The sequence below is a fragment of the Melozone crissalis genome, unplaced genomic scaffold, assembly GCF_028551555.1.
Source record: "Melozone crissalis strain CALT ecotype California unplaced genomic scaffold, PUWL_Pcris_2 ptg000012l_1, whole genome shotgun sequence".
Classification (NCBI taxonomy): Eukaryota; Metazoa; Chordata; class Aves; order Passeriformes; family Passerellidae; genus Melozone; species Melozone crissalis.
The window spans coordinates 13,045,085-13,065,247 of NW_026535790.1; the positions used below are offsets into that span (position 1 = coordinate 13,045,085).

Sequence of the window (20,163 nt, forward strand, 5' to 3'; positions counted from 1 at the left end):
CATGGGGAAGGGTCTCTCCAGGAGGCTCTGTGTGCATTTGATTGATCACAGCTTGTGTGAAGCACCAGCTTTTGTTGAAATTAGCACTGCAGGTGAAGGCATGGCCAGTGTCTTTGTGAATGTGAGAAAATAGTGGTTGATGTTCTGCACTAAAGCTGTCACCTTCACCTCGTGGTAGTGATGTGGTCCTTAGCTTGATGGACCCTGGTCAGGAGGTCAGAGCTGACCCTCTTTCATGGCTAACAGCAAAATTCTTGTGTTACTCTTTGGAGAGGGAAGTTTAGGGCTTGGATGAGAGGCAGCAAAGGTCATACCGTGGTTCATTCAAATTCTGGCAGGGTGTAGTAAACCAAGGCAAAAGACTTCTCTTTTATTTTCCATGTGGCAAAACTCACTGGAGCTCTTCAAACAGTTTTATCAAAATTGATTTGGAGGTTTGCTTTCATTGCTTGGCTCCCTCTCCCATCTCTCCTGCCTTGAGGAGCATTTGGGTTGGCCAGTAGGAGGAGGCCTTTCCTCAAACTGTGTTCCAGGCTCCTCACATAGAACAAGGATGTCTTTCAAAGAAGGCAGATTTGACTTGTGACACCTTATGCCTGGCAAAGAAATCCACCCCTGCCTGTAGCCTCCAGCAAACCCCTTTGGCTTCACACCCTGTGCAGTCCCCTTGGCTAACATGTCTTCTTCTTGGCAGCACAGCAGAGATTTTTTAATTTAGCAAATGTTAAAGCTTTGGTAATGGCAAGAGAGACTTAAGAGGGGTGGGCTGTGCCTCTGGTGGGTTATCCCCCATCTGTACTGATTTGCTGTCCTGTGAATAGGCAGACAGGCAAACTCCACTGCAGAAGCATTGCAAAAAGCCCCCCCCAGTGTGCGTAAATGATACTGTCAGCATATCCATGGGGATTAGGGGCAAGGCACAGACCTTTGGTGCCTGCTGGAATCTGGGGAGAAAATCCACAAGGTAACAGCTGGCATCACTTGTTCCCTTCTAGGTTTCCTTTGTCTTTGCCAAATCCTATTCAATAACCAAGTCCCACCACTTGAATAAAATCCAGACATGTTTAATTCTCAAGTCCATTATTTTGTGAGAAATATTGCTGAAAGAAGGAAAGAATTTCTTGCTCTCATGATTTGCGGTTACTTTCTGCGGAGAGAGGCACATAAAATATTCATGACAGATCATTTATCTCAGCTGGGCTTTCAGAATTCAGGTGTGTGCCCTTAGTGACAAGTTATTAGATGGGATTTTAGTACTTTGAAATGGTTTTGTGAAGGAGGATTGTTAGAGACCACAAAGTAATTGAAGCAGGCTGGCCTCCAGCTGTCCCTTCTCCCGCTAGGAAGGCGAGGTGTGGCGCAGCGGAAAAGCGCAGAGATTAGCTCTGTTTTCTGTAGCCTTTTCAAAGCCAGGAGTCAATAAAATGAACTTCTAGGCAGAAGGCACAAGTGAGAGTGCAGCACAGTGTCTGTGATGAATCATTACTTTCGGGTGACTGCTGGTTGAGGTACAGGCACGCCTCTGAAACAGCCGCGGGGCTCGGGAGCGCTCCGAAGCACAGGACTCCTTGGGTTTCCAGAATGTTGGGTGAGTCAGAGCTAGATGAAAAACCAACAGAAAACTGTTCAGGATGTGGAGCTGCCAAGATTCTGTGGATTTTTCTTTGCTGATGCTTTTCTCTTGAAGAGTCGAAATAATTAAGCCCTGAACTTCTGTAAACTAATCCAGCAGTATAGAAGGACATCAGCTGAGTGACAATGTTTTCATCCACCATAAAGCTGCTCCTTTGTAGATACCTCTTGAAAGTCCATCCTCAGGTTGCATGTGTAGATCTGCCTCCTGAGTATTTAGAACAGAATAACACTTTCTGTTATTTCTCTTCTTTTTGTGGCTCACAATGCCTGCTGGTTCAAATGGGAGTTGAGGATAAGCAAATATCTTTGTTCTGTTCACCTTTTTTGCTTGAGATGTCTGGAGCTTGTCAGTTCACCCTGTCAGGGGGTTTTGCTTTATCAGTCTGTTGCATCCCTCTGCTGCTGTAGGAAGCAGTCCTGCCACTTGCAGATTTTTTTGTAGGTTTGGCTAAACATTGCCTGGTACCAGGTAAAATAACTTTTCTTGCTAAATCGTGTTGAGAGCTGTGGAAAAGTGTGGTCCTCATCCAGAACATGTGAGATGAAGACATTTTCTTTCAGGCCTCCAGATGAATTCTTTCAGCACTGATCAGTCTGGATGACAGCACCATTCTTTCTACATACCAGTCCTGATTCTCCAGGCTGCAGAGGTGTGATGGTAGAATTAAGTCTTCAACTAGGAAGAAAATGTTTACCTTAATGGTTATATGCAGTACTCAGATTATTTTAAATTTATGATCTGACTTGTTTTTATTGTCTAAAAAGTTGCATCTCATCTTTGATTACATTTACTAAAGGTTTGAGGGGAAGTGAAGGTGGAGGCTTCACTGGATTTTCTGCTCTCTATGTAATGAAGGTCAAGGCATATTGAATATTTAAACTGCAATAACTTGGACCTGGGAAAACTGTAAAGGCAAGTTCTTCATGTGTGAATTCACTTTCCACCATTCCCTATTGATTTCTTTTGCACCTTAGGCAATGACATTGATTAATTTTACTTTGATCACAGTTAGTTCATAGCAACTTTCTTTGCCCCAGTTTGCAAGAGTTGAATGCAGTTGTTCTTTGTTCTATTCCACTGGAATTCCATGTTGTTTGTCTTGACCTTGGCTCTTATGATACAGAAAGCTTTTTAGAGAAGGATCAATTTAATCTGATTTAGTGATAACACAGCACAGTGCTGAGCACAAAATTGAAGTTCATGATTAGCTCATATATTCTTTTCAACTCTTTTTCCTTCTCATATTCCTCCCTCCCCCATACCATTAACACTGTCCCCTGTAGCATATCCAGTCATTTTTATCCACTGACAGGAGCAGCACCTTGCATTAAGCTCTGCCTGAGGACTCAAGGATGAAAATACCTGTGGAATACTTGGAGTTGCAGAACAGGTTGAGAAAGGTCAATTTGGTCACCCTGTATGAATTTTCATGCTGTTCTAGACATGTTACTGTTGAGCAGAGCTTATTCAGGAGAATGTTTTCAGAGACATCTTAAAGCTTTGTAGGGAAAGAAATAACAGCTCAAGCTCTTACAGTACTTTTGCCATCAATGTCATGGTCTAGCATCAGATTTTGGGGGGAGTAAACTTGATCTTGCATGTTTGGCCTTTTGTACTGACTTAGAATTGTCATTCAGCGTTAATTTCTACTTTTTTTATATCCTTTTTCAGTAGGGGAATGCCCACAATGGAGCACAGAAGGCTAGGGACCTGTATCTAAGCAAGTGGGAGCGTCTGACCTGAACTCCTTGCAGTGTGGTGTGGAACACTTCTCCCTGTCTGCTGGGGATGTTCTGTTGGTTTAGGAGCTTTTCATCTGTGTCAGCAAGGGGGTATTTGTTTGGTGTCACTGGTGTGTGCTAGTGTGTAAGTGAATGTCAAAATGTAGGGTGAAAGAGAAGGGTTTCCCTGGATCTGGGGATCTTGGATTTCACCTAGTGGTAGTTCTGTACCTCTCCTTAGAGAATCCACTCTCACCACGCAAGGTGAAAACTTCTCAGCAACATAAGAAGAATTTCCCATGCAGCTGCATTTGTTCCTCGCCTCTGAGGAGAACCCAGCTCTGCCTCCTCTGCATGTTGCAAATAGGAACTTGAAGATTCCGGTGTGATTTTTCCAGTTTGCTTCCTTCTCTTAAGGCTGAACCAGCCTGGTTGTCTTGGTCTCTTTTTGTCCATCAGGTGGAATTGTGCTGAGGAGCCCAAAGGCAGAGACAGTGCTGCAGACATGATCTGTGAATGCTGGATGGGTTAGAAGAGGAATCCCTTCCCTTGGCCTGGTAGCCCCACTTTTGCCAGTACAGCCCACTACCTGTTTGGTCTCTTGCTGCAATACAAGTGTAAGGAACAAATCACAGAGTGAACTGGATTGCATTTGTGCAGATGCAACCATGTTGTCTTGATCTTCCAAGGAACAGTCCTAGTTTGGGTCTTTTTGAGCAGGAAGCAGCACTGAAGGATCCTGATCACTTTTAAAGATACCTGTGCTTAATCTTATCAAGTGATAGTTTCAATCCAGCGTGGAAATTGCCTTGAGTTTCTACCTGCTGCAAAATCTTTGAGGTTTTTTTTTAAGTCCTGCTGCTAATAAGTGTTGGACTAGGGCATTAAGAATGAACCTCTAAAGGAACAGGATTTGCTTCATAATTTTGCCCTTGCTGCACACTGAGTTTTTGAGTTTGCAGATGCCATCCTGCAGCAAATGATCTGTCTTCTCTTGCCAGCCAGTCTCTTGGGCAGCTCCTCTTTCTGCTCTTCATCAGTTTTTCCCCTCTATTTGTAGTTACATCTGTCAACTCCAGAGTCCTTTCATCCAACTCCTAATTTAATTCCATTGCTTAAAGGTCTGCATCTGGCTAGGATTCTCATGTTAGGTTGCAGTTACACGAGTAAACAATCTGTTGTAGAACTTTTTGTGTCCTTCTGGGTGAAAAATGATGCCCAAGCTGCTGCTACTATAGCATTACACTACTGCTGGAAAGTGTAGCTTCCACAGGAGCCAGCTGTGCTGCAGAGAGCAGGTACACTACAAGGTCATGGGGCTGCTGGAGTGATGCCTTCTTGCATGTTGATCTGATCAAAACGTGGCTGGGGAATCTCTCTCTGGGCTGGGATGTGTTAGCTCAGCACCTCTCTCTGCTGTTTGCAGGTCAGTGCACGTGTTTGTGCATGAATTTTGGGTGGATTCCCATGCCATAACCAGCAGTGGGAATTCTGTGGGCTTTCTCTGTTAGGGTGTCTTTCATGGGGCAGCAATACACCAGGGAGCATTTTACTTTGGCCTGAGCAAGACATTTTGAAAAATACCTGGTTTTCTTGGAGCACTATATTTAAATTCCAAATTTTGAATCAATTTGTGACGTTTGTATTTATATGTTTGGGAAATTCTTTTGATACCTTTTCAATTTACCAACACTGAATTAAAACCTTTCAGAATGTATGGTTGGTCCTCTCCTTATGTGTCACTTTAAGTTTCAGAGCATGAGGGTAGTTGTGCCAAATCTACTCCTTTGCTCTCAAGACAGAAAAAAAACCATTGACAATTCATGGGTGGCAGCTAAGGAAGAAACCCTTTAAATATTTTTTTTTCAGAGAATATTAAATTAGATCTGTGTAAACATAAAATTTATATTTATTAATGTGTGAGTGTGTGAGCGTGTGTGTCAATATAGATATATAAATGGTCCATGACTATTTCTTTCTCTTGAATGGTACTTACACAGACTTTTATACAGTGTGTTGGTAATTCCTGCACCAGGCACTGACTCTGAAAGAATGATAAACCTATTTTTGTAATGAATGTGAGCAGCCAGTGGAAGCAGCTTTACTTCAGTGATTGCTTTCATTCCTCTCACAGAGCAGAAGAGGCAGCTTGGTACTTGCATCTTCCTTGTGTAGGATCCCTGCTTCTGCCTTTGTCCTGCTTGCAGCAACCCCAGCCCACGCTGCTTTTCTGGCAAGAAACCCCTCCCAAATGGCACTAATGAAAGCTGGAATCCTTTCTTGTCTGCAGTTCTCTCTTGATGCAGTATCAGGGAGTTCTTTACAGATTCTGCTCTGTCAGTAATGGGACCTGCTTTCTAACAGAGGAGATTGATGGGGGGCCCACGAGGATGTTGTAAGGCTGAGGAATTCCTCTCTGTCAGGTGGCTAAGCTAACACTGGGGCACTAGGAAATTGTTTCTTTTCCTCTGTGGTGAGATTATTTTCCTTTTGTCATGCTTCTGTCTCTTTTTGGGGTGAGGTGGGTCTATATCCTCTTCCAAACAAGCACAGAAGAGTTTTTCTAATGTTTCAATTCACAGGGAGTAAATTTTACTCAACTGGCCAAAATTCAGGTGTGATTTAATTCCACAGGGATCACTAAATTCACAGAAGGGTATGTTTTGAACCACTTGGATCTTTTGAGAAGAAAAGCAAGTTATATTTGACTTCCTAATCCCAATTGCTCTTCCAGAAATTTTCTGTGAGGATCTGAGTGAAAGCTTCACCTCAGCAATCCCTGCCTGGTGATGGGGCTTCAGTTCTTCAGGGAGGACAGGGCTGGTGATAGGAGCAGTGAAAGGAAGCAGCTTTCCTCCTCATCCAGCAGAAAACAGCCCCTGTGAAGCCCAGACTTCCCCCAATATTTGGTTGTGTCTGCTGCCAGGTTATGCTGTGATCTGGACCTCTCTGTCCTGCTCCTACCCCACCTCACTTCCACCTAAAGCAGTCTGAGACAGAGCCTTCCTTAAAGCTAAGGGCAATGGTGAGGAGAAATGCCTGCTAGCTGAAGAAAAATGAGATTTAAATGGAGCAGAAAAAGTGAGAATCCCTTCTGTTTCACTGTCTTGCTGCTAAAAGTCTGGTGCAGAACATCCTGATGTTCTGCTGATTTATATGCTGCTCTGGGGAGGTGGGCAGGCTGCTAAGTTGGCTCTGTAGCAATTGAATTACTGTAAACCTAAACTTGCTTAATCTCTCTTTTTTTTCCTCCCTCAAAAGGGCTTGGAGTAGAGGGAACCAGAGTATTGTTTGTAAGATCTTTTTGCTTTAATAGAAAACAGAATGTAAAAAAAGAAAAAAAAAAAACCAAAAGCAAAACCAAACTCATTCAAATATAGTGATACAGAAAATGGCTTTAAAATATGAAAATCTTACAAGACCATGTGTTGTGTTGGGTTCTGGACATGCTGTTTGTGCTGAGGGGGCTGGCCTTGCCCAGCCTGCCAGCCAACCTCCACGTAGCCAAAAAGAGCATTTTGAGAGTCTGTAGCTATCCAAAGGACTGTTAAAAGCTGTTTAGGGATAAATCAAAAGCTGTGTGTGAGCAACGGATGGTAAAGCTGGAAATTCAAATCCGACCCTGAATAATTGCTCTAATAAAAAACAAATTCAGAAAAATCCAACTCTCCCCCTGTTCTGCAGATGCTCATTCCCACTGAGTCCCTGGGGAAGGCTGAGAGGAGAACCTGAAATACCTCAGTGGCTTCACAGAAGGGTTTGCTACAGAGATCTGGGCCAGCCTTACCCCTTTCACCTCGGTTTGGCACTTATTTTATAAAATAAGAAGGTGATGGAAAGGGGAAACTAAAGCCATGCTTGCATTTCAGTTCCTGGTGTTGCCTGTGCAAGACACCTCCAGCCAGATGTTTTGGGGTTTGTGGGGTTGTTTTGTTTTTTGTTTGTTTTTTTTTTTTTTTACAGCTGATATCAAAAGTTGTTTTGGGGTTTTTTTGTGACTTGTTTTCATTATCAGTGCTTTTTAAAAAGCAGGTGTGTTTCCCAAGGGGCAGTGGATGTGAAGCTCATGTTCTTTCTCTGGCCATGTTGCTGCTCCTGTGAGGTGCTGGAGGCAGCCCTGGCTCCCAGCAGGGTGTGGGATCCTGCATTTCCACTTCAGATGGGATACAGTGGTTTTGTTTGTTTGTTTTTTTAATATAGAGCCATACATTTTTTAAGTAATTTGAGATCTGAATGTGATTTCTAATGTATCGAGAACGTTAATATTTTAAAGCTATAACAAAGGTTTAAATTTCTACTTTTTTTTTTTTTTTCATTTATTTTAACTGTTCTGTTACCTTAATTTGATGTATGTGGTTGGGGAATGTTGCTTCTCCTCTTAGCATTTGTTTCTATAACCAGAAATAAAATTATATATGAAAGAGAAAACGCCCTGAAATTGCTTTGCTGTTTTTGGGTGCCAGATTTGGCTCCTTGCAGTGTAACATCCCAGGGGGGTTGAGTTTCCTGCAGCAGTGAGGGGACTGTGTTTAATATTTTTTCTTTTTTTTTCCTGTAGGAAGGAAGTGTGTATGTGCACACCTTGCAGTGTTTGGAGTTCAGACTCCCCACTTTTGATCCCTTGTCAGTTATTTGGGCAGCTGTTGGCTCACAGCAGAGTGAACATATGGACTTGTGTGTTTGAGATCTGTGATGCTTCCCCTGGGGCTTGTAAAGGATTCCTCCAGCTCCAGCTTTTGTTTTGTCATGAAGTGAAACATTGTTATTTTGAAAGTTAAACTATTCCAGTGTGTTCCCCTGTAATTTATAATAATTGTTTTCATTTAAGCCTGTGAGATCAGAAAACAACACTTTATCTGTCTTGTAGTTGGACTTTTCCTCCTTTTTCTTCCTAATGCAGCTGCAGTTTAAGTTCTGGGTTTATTTTGACTAAACATTCTTAGCTCCAAAATTAAACAGTAATATCTTTTAAGGCTTCAATTGGTATCAAGTAGCTGTAATTCATAGAATTATAGAACCATGGAATGGTTTGGATTGGAAAGAACATTAAAAGTCAGCTCATTCCAGTCCTTGCAGGGACTCTTTCCACTATCCCAGGCTGCTCCAAGCTCTGTCCAGTCTGGCCTTGGGCACTTCCAGGGATGGGACAGCCACAGCTTCTCTGGGAATCTGTGCCAGGGCCTCAGCACCCTCACAGGGAAGGATTTCTTCCCACTCTTCCATCTAACCCTGCCCTCTCTGTTTGAAGCCATTCCCCTTTGTCTTGTCACTCCATGCCCTTGTAAAAAGTTCCTCTCTTCCTCGTAGTCTCCCTTCAGTTACTACAGGGAGGATTTTTTTTTAATTGACTAACTAATTAAAAAATTAATAGCACAGTACACAGTGAGCAAATGTATTAATCCAGAGCCCTTTCTGGGGATGTATTTTAACATTATCCTGCCTTTGGCTCCCCACGTGCTGCTCTCTGCTGGCTGATTGCCCAGGCATGGTGCTAATGAACCTTAATGCCAGGAGAGCACAGGGCAGGGAATTACCAAAGGCAAAGTGCCAAATCCCGTCCCCTGGCATCTCCTCCTTGCAGGGCAGTGCTCAGCGAGGTGCTGGCAGCTCCAGCTGTGTTGGCAGTCAGGAGAGAAGGTCCTGATGGATTTTTAACTTCTGCGACTGCTGAAGACTGAGCAGCTGGTTTAACATCTCGTACTGTTTTGGAAAGGTCTGTTTTATGAACAGGTTGCAGGAAAGGCTGATAGATTTATTGGTTTTTATTTACCATCACTCCTGCAGAAGTCCCAACTCTCATCTCTGCCATGTAATGATGTTCTCCATAGGTCTGAGTGCCTAGGGCGGGGTGGCCTCAGCGCTCAGCTTGTTCTCGGTCTCCTGAGGTGGGGGATAATTCAGAGCCCCTCGGACAGTCCTTTTGCAGATAACAACAGAGTCCCTCGGACAGTCCCTTTGCAGCCCCCAGCGCGGATTTTGGTCACCCCGCGCCTCTGCGAGCCCCTCCCGCCGGGCGGAACCTTCGTGCAGCAGCCGCCGCGTCCCCCCGGAGCCGGCGCGCGCGTACCGCCCGCCCATGGGGGACAGCTTTGGCCGCGTACCGTGGCGCGGCGGACCCGGGCGGCGGCGGGGCCGGGATGTTCACGGCGGCTGCCGAGAGCTTCCTCCGGCAGGCCAGGTGCGACAGGGGACAGGGACAGCGGCACGGAGCCCTCGGGCCGGGCGGGGGTGCTGGCGGGAGCGGGGGGGCGGGCGGTGAGTACCCACCCTTCCGCCCGGAGCTTCTCGAGGGGGCCCGGACTCTGACAGCCCCGACCGGCCCGCAGGGAGATCCAGGAGGAGGAACTGCGGAGATTCACCGCCCGTGTGTCCGCCTTGCTGCAGGGCCCCGAGGCCGGCCCCGAGGCCGTGGATGGGCTGCAGAGGCTGCACCTCAGCGTGGCCGCCACCAAGTACCCCCGCAAGTGAGTGAGTGCCCTGCGCGCCCCGGGTGTTCGAGGTGCAGAGCGTTACCTTCTAACCAAAAAGAAAGGGCTTTAAAATAACACGCTGCCTTGAAAACCCTAAGTTCTCTTTGAACACAAAGCCCCTCTTTGCCTTTCACCCCCTTCCTAAGCAGAAGTGCCCATCGCCTTTTGTAGCAAGGTTGACGAGTGTTGGTTGTCACTGAGGCTTCACTCAGAAATGAAGGTGACGTGTGGCGTTAGTCACTGTCAAGGGGATCACCCCAAAGCCAAAAATACACAGGAAATAAACATCTGGATCTTTCCTTGCCTTGCAGTGGTGTTTACTGTGACTCTTGCAGGCTCGATGGCAAGTTTGTGGAGCAGCTGCAGACTGTGCTGTGCTCACCCAAAAGTCCTGAGCAGATTCAGGTGTTGTGTGCTGCCATCCTGAGAGAGATGTCACCTTGCAACGATCTTGTCCTCTCCTGTGATGAGATTCAAGATACAAAGCTCTTGAGCCTGGTCTCCTCTGTCCTTCTGGCTCAGGTAAACGACCTGTCAGATCAGAGATCTTCCCCTGTCAATATGGATTTGCTTTTTGATTGTTCCCTGCTCCTGAGCTCCTCCCTGAGCTCAAGGAGAGTGAAAATCAATTGTAAGTATGTGGAAAAAAACAGAGGTATTTCAATGTTCATTTAAAGGATTTCATTATTCTGCTTTGTATGGGAAAAAAATAGCAAATTTTTGTGTATGGCACTTAACTACAAAAAATGCTTAAAATTATCGTGTTTGGTCACTGAGGTCCTGGAAGCAAAAAGAACCCTTTAGAGCTGGCTGCTGGAATAGATTTCTAATCAGGGTTGCTTGAACCTGGGAAAGATTTTAGATATTCTGCTTATGATATTGGCTTTCATGTTCACATGTAAAGAACATACACAGAACCTACAAAACATGTAAAACTGTAAAAGCAAATGACACTTCAAAGGTCCAGATTCTCCATGAAGAGAAGCAAACTTGAGGATCTCCCTGTTTTGAGTGCTGCCTGGGGAACAAGCTGCAAACTTCTCTTTTTCCTCTCCTTTTACTTGTATTGTGCCTGTTAAAGGTAAAATATTTTTGTGAAACTTCTCGTTCTGAGTTTCACTGTGTGCTTAGAAACCTCTCCAATGTTTGTGACATTCATCTGAGTCTGCTTAACTAAAGGAAATGAAACAGAAACCAGCAGTGTGTTATTTATGTGCTGCCTCACAGAGCTCCTCTCTCCCATATCCAGCCTTGGGACTGTCCTGCAGTTCCACAATGTAAAAACACACATAAGCAGCCCCACAGTTTGGGATCTGTGAATTCAAATTGCAGAAAATCTCTGTAAAACGTGCTAAAATCCCCTGTGCTGTCAGTTCCTTTTGTGCTTGACTTTGCTATTGATGCCTGGTGGAGGAGATTGGTCTCTAGTGAAGGTAAATTATTTATCTTTCCCTCTGCTTTGTTTTTCAGAGCAGCAGGGGTGAAGTGGCAGCTGTGGGGCAGCGTGTTGTGCAGGTCCTTGAAAGAAGACTGCCCGAGGGTCAGAGTGCTCGGTTCCTTCTTCCTGTCCTGGCAAATGTCATCAGCCTTTCTCCAGGATCCCTAACAGAAGGTAAATCTGTAGCAAGGGCTGAGATTGCCACCTGGCTGTGGTCTGGGTACTGATCAGAAGGCTCTCAGCTGGAAGGTGCTGTCAAAAGTGACATCTCTGCTATGAGGAAAGGGAACTTACTGGGTGAGATGTATTCCACCCCACAGAACTGGGATGGGCCTTCAGTCAAACCCTGGCCATGGATTTGTATAACAGGAACATGTGCTCTAGCTGAGGTCTCCACATGCAGCAGGAGTGTGAAATTGTAGCTTATCCTGAAGAGCACCAAGCAAGGAGAGAAGGAAACAGAGATGTGCCTGTGCATGTGGTCAGGAGAGCAGCAGGAACAACTAGAGGTGCTCTTCAGCAGAGAGGCAGCACTGGGTGGGTAGTGGGGAGTTAACCTAGGAGAGCATTTCAGGCTTAAAATGCTGGAGAGCTGTGAGCAAGAGTTTCTGGGAGTTTCCTGTGAGGTTTGTGTGCTCCATGCAGTGCCAGAGAAGCTCTGGGGAGGATGCTGGGCTGGGTGCATGGGCTGGCAGAGCAGGAGGGATCACCTGCCCCAGCTTCTGTGAGCTCCCAGGGAGGGAGTTGTGCTTTGGCTGCAGAGCTGAAGGCAGACACTGCCTGAATAATGTGACAGTGGTTTTGTACATTCCTCCTAACAGCAGCTGTGGATGGAGACAAAGGAACAAGTGTCTCTTGGGTGATCTGGTAGCAGAGTCCTTGGCTCCAGCACTCACTCCCTGGCTGAGGGGGTATGAGGAGTATAGAACATCCACCTTGGGGTACCAGTTTCTTTATGGATTGCTGGGTCAGAGAGTGATCCAGGCTGGAGAAAAAGCACAGCAATTTAGGGTTAACAGGGACATGTTGCAGAGGCTGTTTCTCTGCCCCATCTAGCAATGACCCTGTCACTTCCCTTGTCCAGAACAGACCAATGTTGTCAGTAAAAAGCTGGCTGACTGGCTGAGGTATGCAAGCATTCAGCAAGGAATGGCTCAACCCTCTGGAGGCTTCTTCTCCAGTCCCAGAACCAAACAGGTGAGTGCTGAGTTGCCATGGTGACCTCACTAAAGCATTTGTTAGTCTGTTACCTGCTGGTTTGGATTCCCAGAATCACCTTCTTTTGGAAAACAGTAGTCTAGAAGTGCTGCTAGATTTTTGTGGGATATGTGGTTGAGACACATAGGAAAGCAAAGGGGATTTACAGCTCTGGGATTTAGGAGTTCAGCTGTAGACCCAGAGCTTTGATCCTTGAAGCAGTTGTTAGAGAAGAGTCTTTTAGTGACCCTGTACCTCAGAGTTAAAGGTGCACATGAGAGCAGTGTCAAAGCTGAGTGTTTCAGCTGGGGAGAAGGGGCCAGCACAGCTGGCTTTTCTCTCTCTGCATACCTGCCCTCCTGCAGGACCCCAAACAAGGCCTGCCTGTCTCCATGGGCTCAGTGGGGCTTTCCCTGCCCTCTCACTGAGCCTTTCTCTGGGCTCTGACCTGCTGCATCTTCTCTCTCAGCCTGCTCCTATCACAGAGGTGGATGGTGCTGTTGCCACAGACTTCTTCACAGTGCTCTCAGTGGCTCAGCACTACACACAGGACCAGTGGCTCAACGTGCAGGCTTTCTCCATGCTGAGAAACTGGCTGCTGTGCTATGGGGGCATGGAGCTGGACACCCCTAATCCAGGTAGGGATTGAAGGTGTGGTCTGTGGCCCCAGGAGGGCTGTGTGCTCTCAGATGTCTCATGAGGTGGCTGACCAGCAACCCAGCAATCTCCTCTCTTTCAAACTGACTAGGTCTTAGGAGGAGATTATTCCTTGTGAGGGTGGGGAGGCCCTGGCACAAGTTGCCCAGAGAAGCTGTGGCTGCCCCATCCCTGGGAGTGCTCAAGGCTGGATTGGACAGGGCTTGGAGCCACCTGGGATAGTGGAAGGTGTCCCTGCCCATGGCAGTGGCTTTGGAACTGGATGAGCTTTGAGCCCCTTCCAGCCCAAACCATCCTCTCATTCTGAGTGACAGGAATATGGGCAAGAGTTCAGAGATCTTGCACTAGGAGCAGGGAGAGTTTGGGAAGGAATATCACTAAACCTCCTGACTGATACTTATTCATCCTTCCTTGGGGTATTACTTGTTGGGTGAGTCTCCTGTTTTCAAAGCCCCATGGATTCCTAGGAAGGAAAGCCTGGGTGATGGGAGACAGCATCTCCTTAATATTCTTGTAACATTCCCTTCTCCCTCAGCCTCCTGTTCTTCACTCTGCCCCTGGGGACAATCAGCTGCCTTTCAATTGCTGGCATGCTGCGTGGGTGCCATGGCCTGTGACGAGCTGACACGTGTGATGTTCACTGTGCAGGTGCCTCAGCAGGAGGGGACAGCTCTGTGACACCCTTGGTCCCTGCTCCAGCCACGCCTGGCCGGCTGCTCCCGCCCAGGGAGCGGCTGCGGGACAAAGCCTTCGAGTACTGCCAGCGCCTGGTGGAGCAGAGCACCCGCCGTGAGTCCTGCCAGGGGGAAATAAAATACTGCTGCATCTTTGGGCTGGGATCTCTGGAATCCTCTGCTAGGGATAGGGCCTGCTGGGGGAATGCATTGAGCAGCCCTGGGCTGGGGTGTTGGGAAGGATTTGGAGGCAACAGTCATGGTCTGCCTCCTTGATTTGCAGGGGAGGCTGTGAAACTTGGTTCTCATTGGCCTGAATTTAGGATCTGTGTGTGTTCCTGCCTGCCCTGAAGCCAGGGTTAGTGCTCAAGCTGACAGCCTCATGTTCCTGTGTGGGCTCAAAGCTTAATTTGGACTCATTTCTCTGTCAGGACCCCTGAAGAAAGAAGATGGAGACCTGCAAAAAGCTGTAAGTACACAGGGGTGGGGCTCAAGCTCTGGGGGTTGTGGTTTCCCCCATTCCAATTTTCACTTCTGCTCTCCTGCAGTGTCTCGTTGAGGCAGTGACAATCATGGACATCATCTGCAAACAGGACTCCTCCTACGTGTGCCGTGCTGTCCCCTTCCTGAAAATCCTGCACAGCAGGATCTGTGGGGATGCCTCTTATGCCAGGGCACTGCTGCCCATTGCCCAGTTCTTCCTGAACCACAGTAAGTCTTCAGTCTTGCCTATTCCAGCACAGCCTTTTGTCCTGGCACTTTGCTGCCTGCCAGAGTTGGTAATTCCACTTTGCCTGTGCTCTGCTATGGATGATCCCACCCCAGGAGCTGGGGTGTCCCCTGCTCTTTAGGAGAACATAACCCAGATTTCTCTTAGCCCCTGCAGCCCTGACAGGGCTGCTGGCTGGGCTGGGCTGTGCTCAGCAGGGTGCTGTGTCCTCCAGGCAAACTGGCAGCTGTGGACTCAGATGCCATCTACAAACATCTCTTCAGTGATATCCCAGCTCAGCTCTTCCACAACCCATCATTGGCCTTTGAATTTGTCCAGTTCTGCAAGGACAACAGCCAGCTCTTCACAGACTCCTCCAGCATATTCAGGCAGAGCTTCCCAAATCTCTTCAAGGTACAACATGTTGGAGCAGCAGAGGGGAGAGCCTGCTTCACATCCCCTTCTGTGCCCTAGAACCTTGTTTTTGCACCCTAAGGCCCTCACTGTGCCTTCATGGCAGTGTTGGGGAGAGTACAGGCAAGGATTGTTACAAAACAAGTGTGGTTTTGAAGGGGAGGAGGGTTCTGGGTGTGTTCAGACTGCCAGGAGAGAAGAGTCTGGGCTGGCAGGACTGTGGAGGGCTGGGGAGCACAGTGAACACAGGACACAGCACTTTGTTTCTGGAAAAGTTTAGTAAGCTGCAGCTTGCTAGCCACTGAACCAGTTGCCAGAGGCCTGTGTTGAGCTTCTAACAGCTCCTGGGTTTTGACCAAACCCTCAGACTTTTCTGGTTTTGCTTTTCAGAAGTAACTTTCCCTTCCCCATCCCATCTGGTCACAGGGTGGAGTTGTCTGGGTGTGTGATGGAGTTGCAGGGATAGTGGAGCAGTTTGTGCTTGTTCCTTGCAGTTCCTGGCGTGGAACAGCCCACCTCTGATCTCTGAGTTTGTGGACCTTCTCCCATTTCTGCTGGATCCAGGCACAGCCATTGAGATCTTCCATTTGCTGCTTGACCTGCCCTGTTTGACAGCAGCTCTGGACATCCAGCTGAGGTAATGCACCTTCCCTTCCTTTCACTTGTTAATCAGCATCTTAGCACTGACCAAAGCCCAGTGCACACTCCTGAGCCTCAGCTGGCACAGAGCAGTCACTGCAGTCAGGTTAACACAAGGCTGCACAGATGTCAGCCCAGTTTTCTTAGTAATGTGTTGTACATGGGAAGAGAAGGTGCCCAGCTCTCACATTTCAGTACTGGGCTGTCTTTGGGGCTCAGGGAGCTGTTGCCATTCCCCTCTCCCTATCCAGCTCTAAATGATTGCCACACGTTTGAGGCTTCCACAAGGTACCACCTCAACACAGAGGTGAAATATCTATTCTTCCTTTCCTGCTCTTAGCCCTGGTTTTGGCTTTGTTCTCCTGGAGGCACACAGAATTTTCTTCCTGAGATCTTAGGCACTGTGAGTTTCCATGAAGATGGGATAGTATGCAACTGGCTGTACCTCTGCTCTTCCTTGTCCTTCTGACATCACAGCTCTTTCTGGAGTGCTTAGAAAAGAGAGCCATCCTAGATGTTGGTGGGCTTGGATGACTGAGGGATAGAGTGCCATTTTTCCCTTTCCCAGGTGTGACACAGAAGCAAGTCTGAAACTGCTGCCTGAATATGAGGGGCCTGAGCTCATCAGGTTGGCCCTCTGCCTTCCAGAGAGCCTGGATTAGACGTGGATTGCTGTTCAGTGTTCAGGATCCCAGCTCTGCCCTGCCCATTCTCACACTGCAGCACATTCTGTGTGTTCCCTGCTAGGGCAGCTGCTCTTCCTGCCTCTGAGAAGGCTGGGGCTGACCCAGCTGGGAAACCAGCCACGTGTCTGGAGGCCTTCCACCATCCCCTCTACAGGAGCATGTTCCAGTATCTCCTCCGCAGCAGGTCTGCTCCCGAGGATGCTCCAGACAGGTAGGAGCGTGCCTGGAGTGTGCTTCAGCCATGCAGCTCTGGGAGGCAGCACTGGGGTTACTGGGAAAGGCACAGCAGCTCTGAGCTGGCTGAGGTGGATTTCTCTTCCCTCTGTCAGCTTTGGCAGCACTCAAAGGCCTTGTGGGGAATAGGGAAGGGCAACTGGGAACAAACCTTGAGCAGTAACTCTTCTTCTGCCCACAGTCTGGTTCCACTTCGGCAGCTGCTGGGATCCCTGGCTGGCAGCCCCAGGCTGGTGCAGTGTGCAGAGACTGTCCCTGTCTTACTGGAGCTCTTTTTCAGGGTGGTGGCAGAGGTAGGTCCTTTTGGGGAATTTCACTTCCCAGTTGTGCTGCAGGGATCTCTTGTTATGTGGAAAAGTTGTAGAAGCAAAATTGGGAAGATGCTGCACTCTGAAAGAGGGGAGGGTGAGATTGGAACTGGCATGAACCAGCACTGAGCTGGCCACTTGATCCAGAGAAACAGAAGAGCTCTGTGGAGCAGTGTCAGGTTCATTCTGTGCTCTAAAGGAGAGAGATGAGAGCACAGTAAGTGCCTGGTACCTGCTTTGTGCACTGCTCCCCTCCTAGACCAGGCAGTTTCTCAGCCAGCTGTCTCACCAGGCTGGTTATTTTGGGGCTTGGCTGCTGGATGTCACAGGTACTGCTGAAACAAGGGCTGGCTTTCAGTTTGCAGATGGCTCTCTGATAAACCAGCTGGTGGTGCTGCTGCTGCAGAGGAGTGACCAGCTCTATGAGATCCCAGCGTTCAAAGAGGATGTGTACAGGTGAGAGGAGACAGGAGGCAGAGCCCAGCTCCCAGCCCTTCTCCCTGGAGGAGCCTTTTCAGCTTTGACCCAGTCCCCACTGTGATTTACCTTTGAAGGATGCAAAATGGGGGCTGCACCTTCATCCTGGCTGGGAGCATCCTGAGGATACAGCCCTGTGCCAGTGGCTGGGTGCTGCCAGCCCCTCCTGGCCTTGGGCATCACCACCTTGCCCTGCTCTGAGCTGTGCCCCTGTCTCTGCCCCAGGGTGCTGGGCTCAAACTTGGCGATGCTCTGCGGGCTGCGCCCTGCGCTCGTGGTGGAGCTGTCCCCGGAGATCCTGGATTTCGCAGGAGCAGTCAGCAACATCCAGAGCAAGGAGGCCATCTTCACCCACATGGTGAGCAGGGCTGCTCCAGCTGCACTCTCACCTGATTTTCTGTTCCCTGAAAATGATTCAGTTCCCTTTCCCTGTGCTCCCCTCTGGCCTGGCACAGGCGTGGGCTGTCGGCGAGTTCCTGTCGGTGTCGCACGACAAGCGCTGCACGGTGGAGCAGATCACACGCTTCTTTGAGACCCTGGAGGCCGTGCTCTTTGAGATCACCCAGCTCAGGCCACAGGCCAGCACCCCCAGCTGTGCCCCCCGAGCCATCAGTGTCCTCATGGCCACCCTGACCAAGCTGGCAGCCCGCAGCCAGGACTTGATCCCCAGGTGAGCACCGGCAAAGGATTGAAATGTGCAGATCTCAGGGGTCTGAATGTGGCTTTGCTGGTGTTAATAATTGAGTCATGGAACTGAAAAAGGACAGAGGTGAGCTGTGGAAGGGCAGAGTTTGGAGGAGTGGGATTCATCTCTGACACCTGCACTAGTCTGTTGGAATTTACACACTGAAGTAGTGACCTGGATGGGTGAAAAGGTCCTGCCAGCTGATATCCATGTCCTTCTCTCCTGCAGAGTGTCCATGTTCCTGTCCAAGATGAGGACATTTGTGCAGAGCCCTGCTGTCACCTCTGTTTACTGTGAGGAAGACCTTGAGGAGATCCTTATACGTGCAACTGAGCTCATGAACCTGCTGAAAATGCCCAGCGTGGCTCAGTTTGTGTTCACCCCACCTGTGGCCAGCACACAGTTTCAGAAGGAGGTGAATGACTCTCTCCCTTTGGCCCTGAGGATGGTCACCGAGCTCCTGGAGCCTGCTGCAGGCTCCATGCCAGTGTGAGGGCAGGAGGTTTCTGGAGTAACTCACTGGACACTGACACTCAAGGCTGAGGCCCTGATCTTAACTGGAAAAGAGGAACAAATGATTGTGAATGGAACAGAGAACAGGAATAAGGAGAGCTGAGGCTGCTCCTCTGGTCTAAGACTGTTTGTATTTCTGTCCTAGTGCCTGTTGCTTTTTTATCTCCTAAGCTTGTCTTATCCCTTCTTGGTGAGTATGCACTGAATTCCTGGTGGACTTGTGCAAATGTTGCAGGAGAGTGAATGGTGCATTAATGCCCTGCCAGCACACCCTGTCCCTTTGGAGATGTGACTTGTTCCCTCCCTTCCTCTGCCTTGTTTCCCTTCCCCTTTGCTCTCACTACACCTGCACATGCTGCTTCTCTTGCCTCTCCTTGCAGCAGAGCAGGCAAAGGCCTGATCTGGAGGAAGCAGGACTGGCTCCATCACATCTGGGAGCCCTCACTGCTCTTGTGTCTCACCACTGGAGTGAACATGGAGAGATCCAAGAGGCAGCTGCCAGAGCAGGGCTTAGAGAGGTTTATTGATCCAGTTTATTGTTGACACAGAGCATTTCTTAACATCCACCGTGTCTGACAGGCGCCATGCTGTGCTCAGTATCTGCACCAGAGCTTTATTCACATCTCAGCTGTACATATTAACACACAGGGAAGTCAGTCCATCCCCTGCTCCTCCTGGGAGAAGCCAGCCCTCATGCACACTAGTAAATAGCAGGGTTTATTTACAGTCTGTTTCAATACCTGACTGCACTGTGAGTGACACACAGCTCTGGGGCTGTTTTGCAGCTCCAGGAGTGCTCAGTGGGGTTGCACTGGTACTGCTGGAACGTGCCAGGATGCAGCCCCAGCACTGCCTAATGCAAACCAAGCCTCACCCCAAGCCCTGGCTCCGGGGCAGAGGGGAGTAAGGAGTGCATGCAGTTTGCCCAGAGGCTTTAGGCAGCCCATTTCAAGTTCTGTGGAGGATGACAGGCCAGCATACCTATTTGATTGAAAGTGAAGTGAATCACCAGGAGCCCTGAGCTTTTGCTCACCTGGCTGAGTCAGTGGCAGGAGGATGCACTGCTCCCAGTCCCTGCTGGGGCAGCACCCCAGGGCAGGGCTGTGAGCGTGGCCCAGCAGAGCAGCAAGGCACTCGTGTCTCAGAGAAGGTGCCTGGTCCATCTTGCCTGGAAAAGCAGGCCAGGCTGCACTGAAATCCAGTTGTGGAGCATTTCCCTTGCATGGAGTGTTCTGACATCTCCTCCTGCGACGTGCAAGACCAAGCACAGGAACCAGAACTGCAGCAGTGAGGTGTAAATAAAGCCAGCCCTGTTTTAGCATCACAGTCCTCAGCACTGTTGTTGTGAGATGCCATGTGAGTACCTGATCCCCTGCCAGAGCCTGCACCGTGCAGGGTGTGATGCAGGGCTTTGCTGCAGGCTGTTTTAAGAGGGTTCGGCTAAACTAGGTCTCAGTATCTGTCTAAATGTGGAAATCAGGTCGGGTTTATCCCGTTAATGGTGCTAAAAGCAGAGGCAGCAGGAGGCCGGGTGTGCAGGGCCCGGGCAGCCACACGATGGAGCTGAACCCTCGGCTGAGCTGACAGCAGGGTCGGCAGCAGGGAGCAGGGCGGTTCCTGGGATATTCACGAGTCCTCCCAAAGGGAATCTCTGCTGTCCATCACCACCTGTCGGCATTTCAGCAGCACACACCCGGGAGATGCT

General features: G+C 48.7%; 1 protein-coding gene across 3 annotated transcripts; it reads left to right on the top strand.

The window, feature by feature from the left end:
• Positions 1–9,465: 9,465 nt before the first annotated feature.
• On the top strand, positions 9,466–20,158 carry AP5Z1 (adaptor related protein complex 5 subunit zeta 1). 3 transcript variants are annotated; one of them, XM_054270686.1, is made up of 17 exons: positions 9,466–9,535; positions 9,684–9,821; positions 10,163–10,349; positions 11,298–11,439; positions 12,350–12,462; positions 12,932–13,100; positions 13,768–13,908; positions 14,225–14,262; positions 14,342–14,504; positions 14,738–14,916; positions 15,411–15,553; positions 16,303–16,452; positions 16,657–16,768; positions 17,142–17,239; positions 17,486–17,618; positions 17,716–17,930; positions 18,174–20,158. In XM_054270686.1, the coding sequence occupies exons 1-17, from the start codon at positions 9,495–9,497 to the stop codon at positions 18,436–18,438; spliced, it is 2,427 nt and encodes an 808-aa protein (XP_054126661.1). In that variant the 5' UTR covers positions 9,466–9,494; the 3' UTR covers positions 18,439–20,158. The 3 variants fall into 3 exon arrangements, with proteins under 3 accessions (XP_054126661.1, XP_054126663.1, XP_054126662.1); XM_054270688.1 differs by having other exon boundaries at positions 9,490–9,535; positions 9,742–9,821; XM_054270687.1 differs by lacking the exon at positions 9,684–9,821 and having other exon boundaries at positions 9,506–9,535.
• Positions 20,159–20,163: the final 5 nt, after the last annotated feature.

Bases quoted from the DNA above. Each gene is read 5' to 3' on its own strand.
- AP5Z1 (XM_054270686.1), top strand. From the start codon at position 9,495: ATGTTCACGGCGGCTGCCGAGAGCTTCCTCCGGCAGGCCAG. The intron at 9,536-9,683 runs GTGCGACAGGGG...ACCGGCCCGCAG, and splicing joins AGCTTCCTCCGGCAGGCCAG to GGAGATCCAGGAGGAGGAAC. The intron at 11,440-12,349 runs GTAAATCTGTAG...TCCCTTGTCCAG, and splicing joins TCCAGGATCCCTAACAGAAG to AACAGACCAATGTTGTCAGT.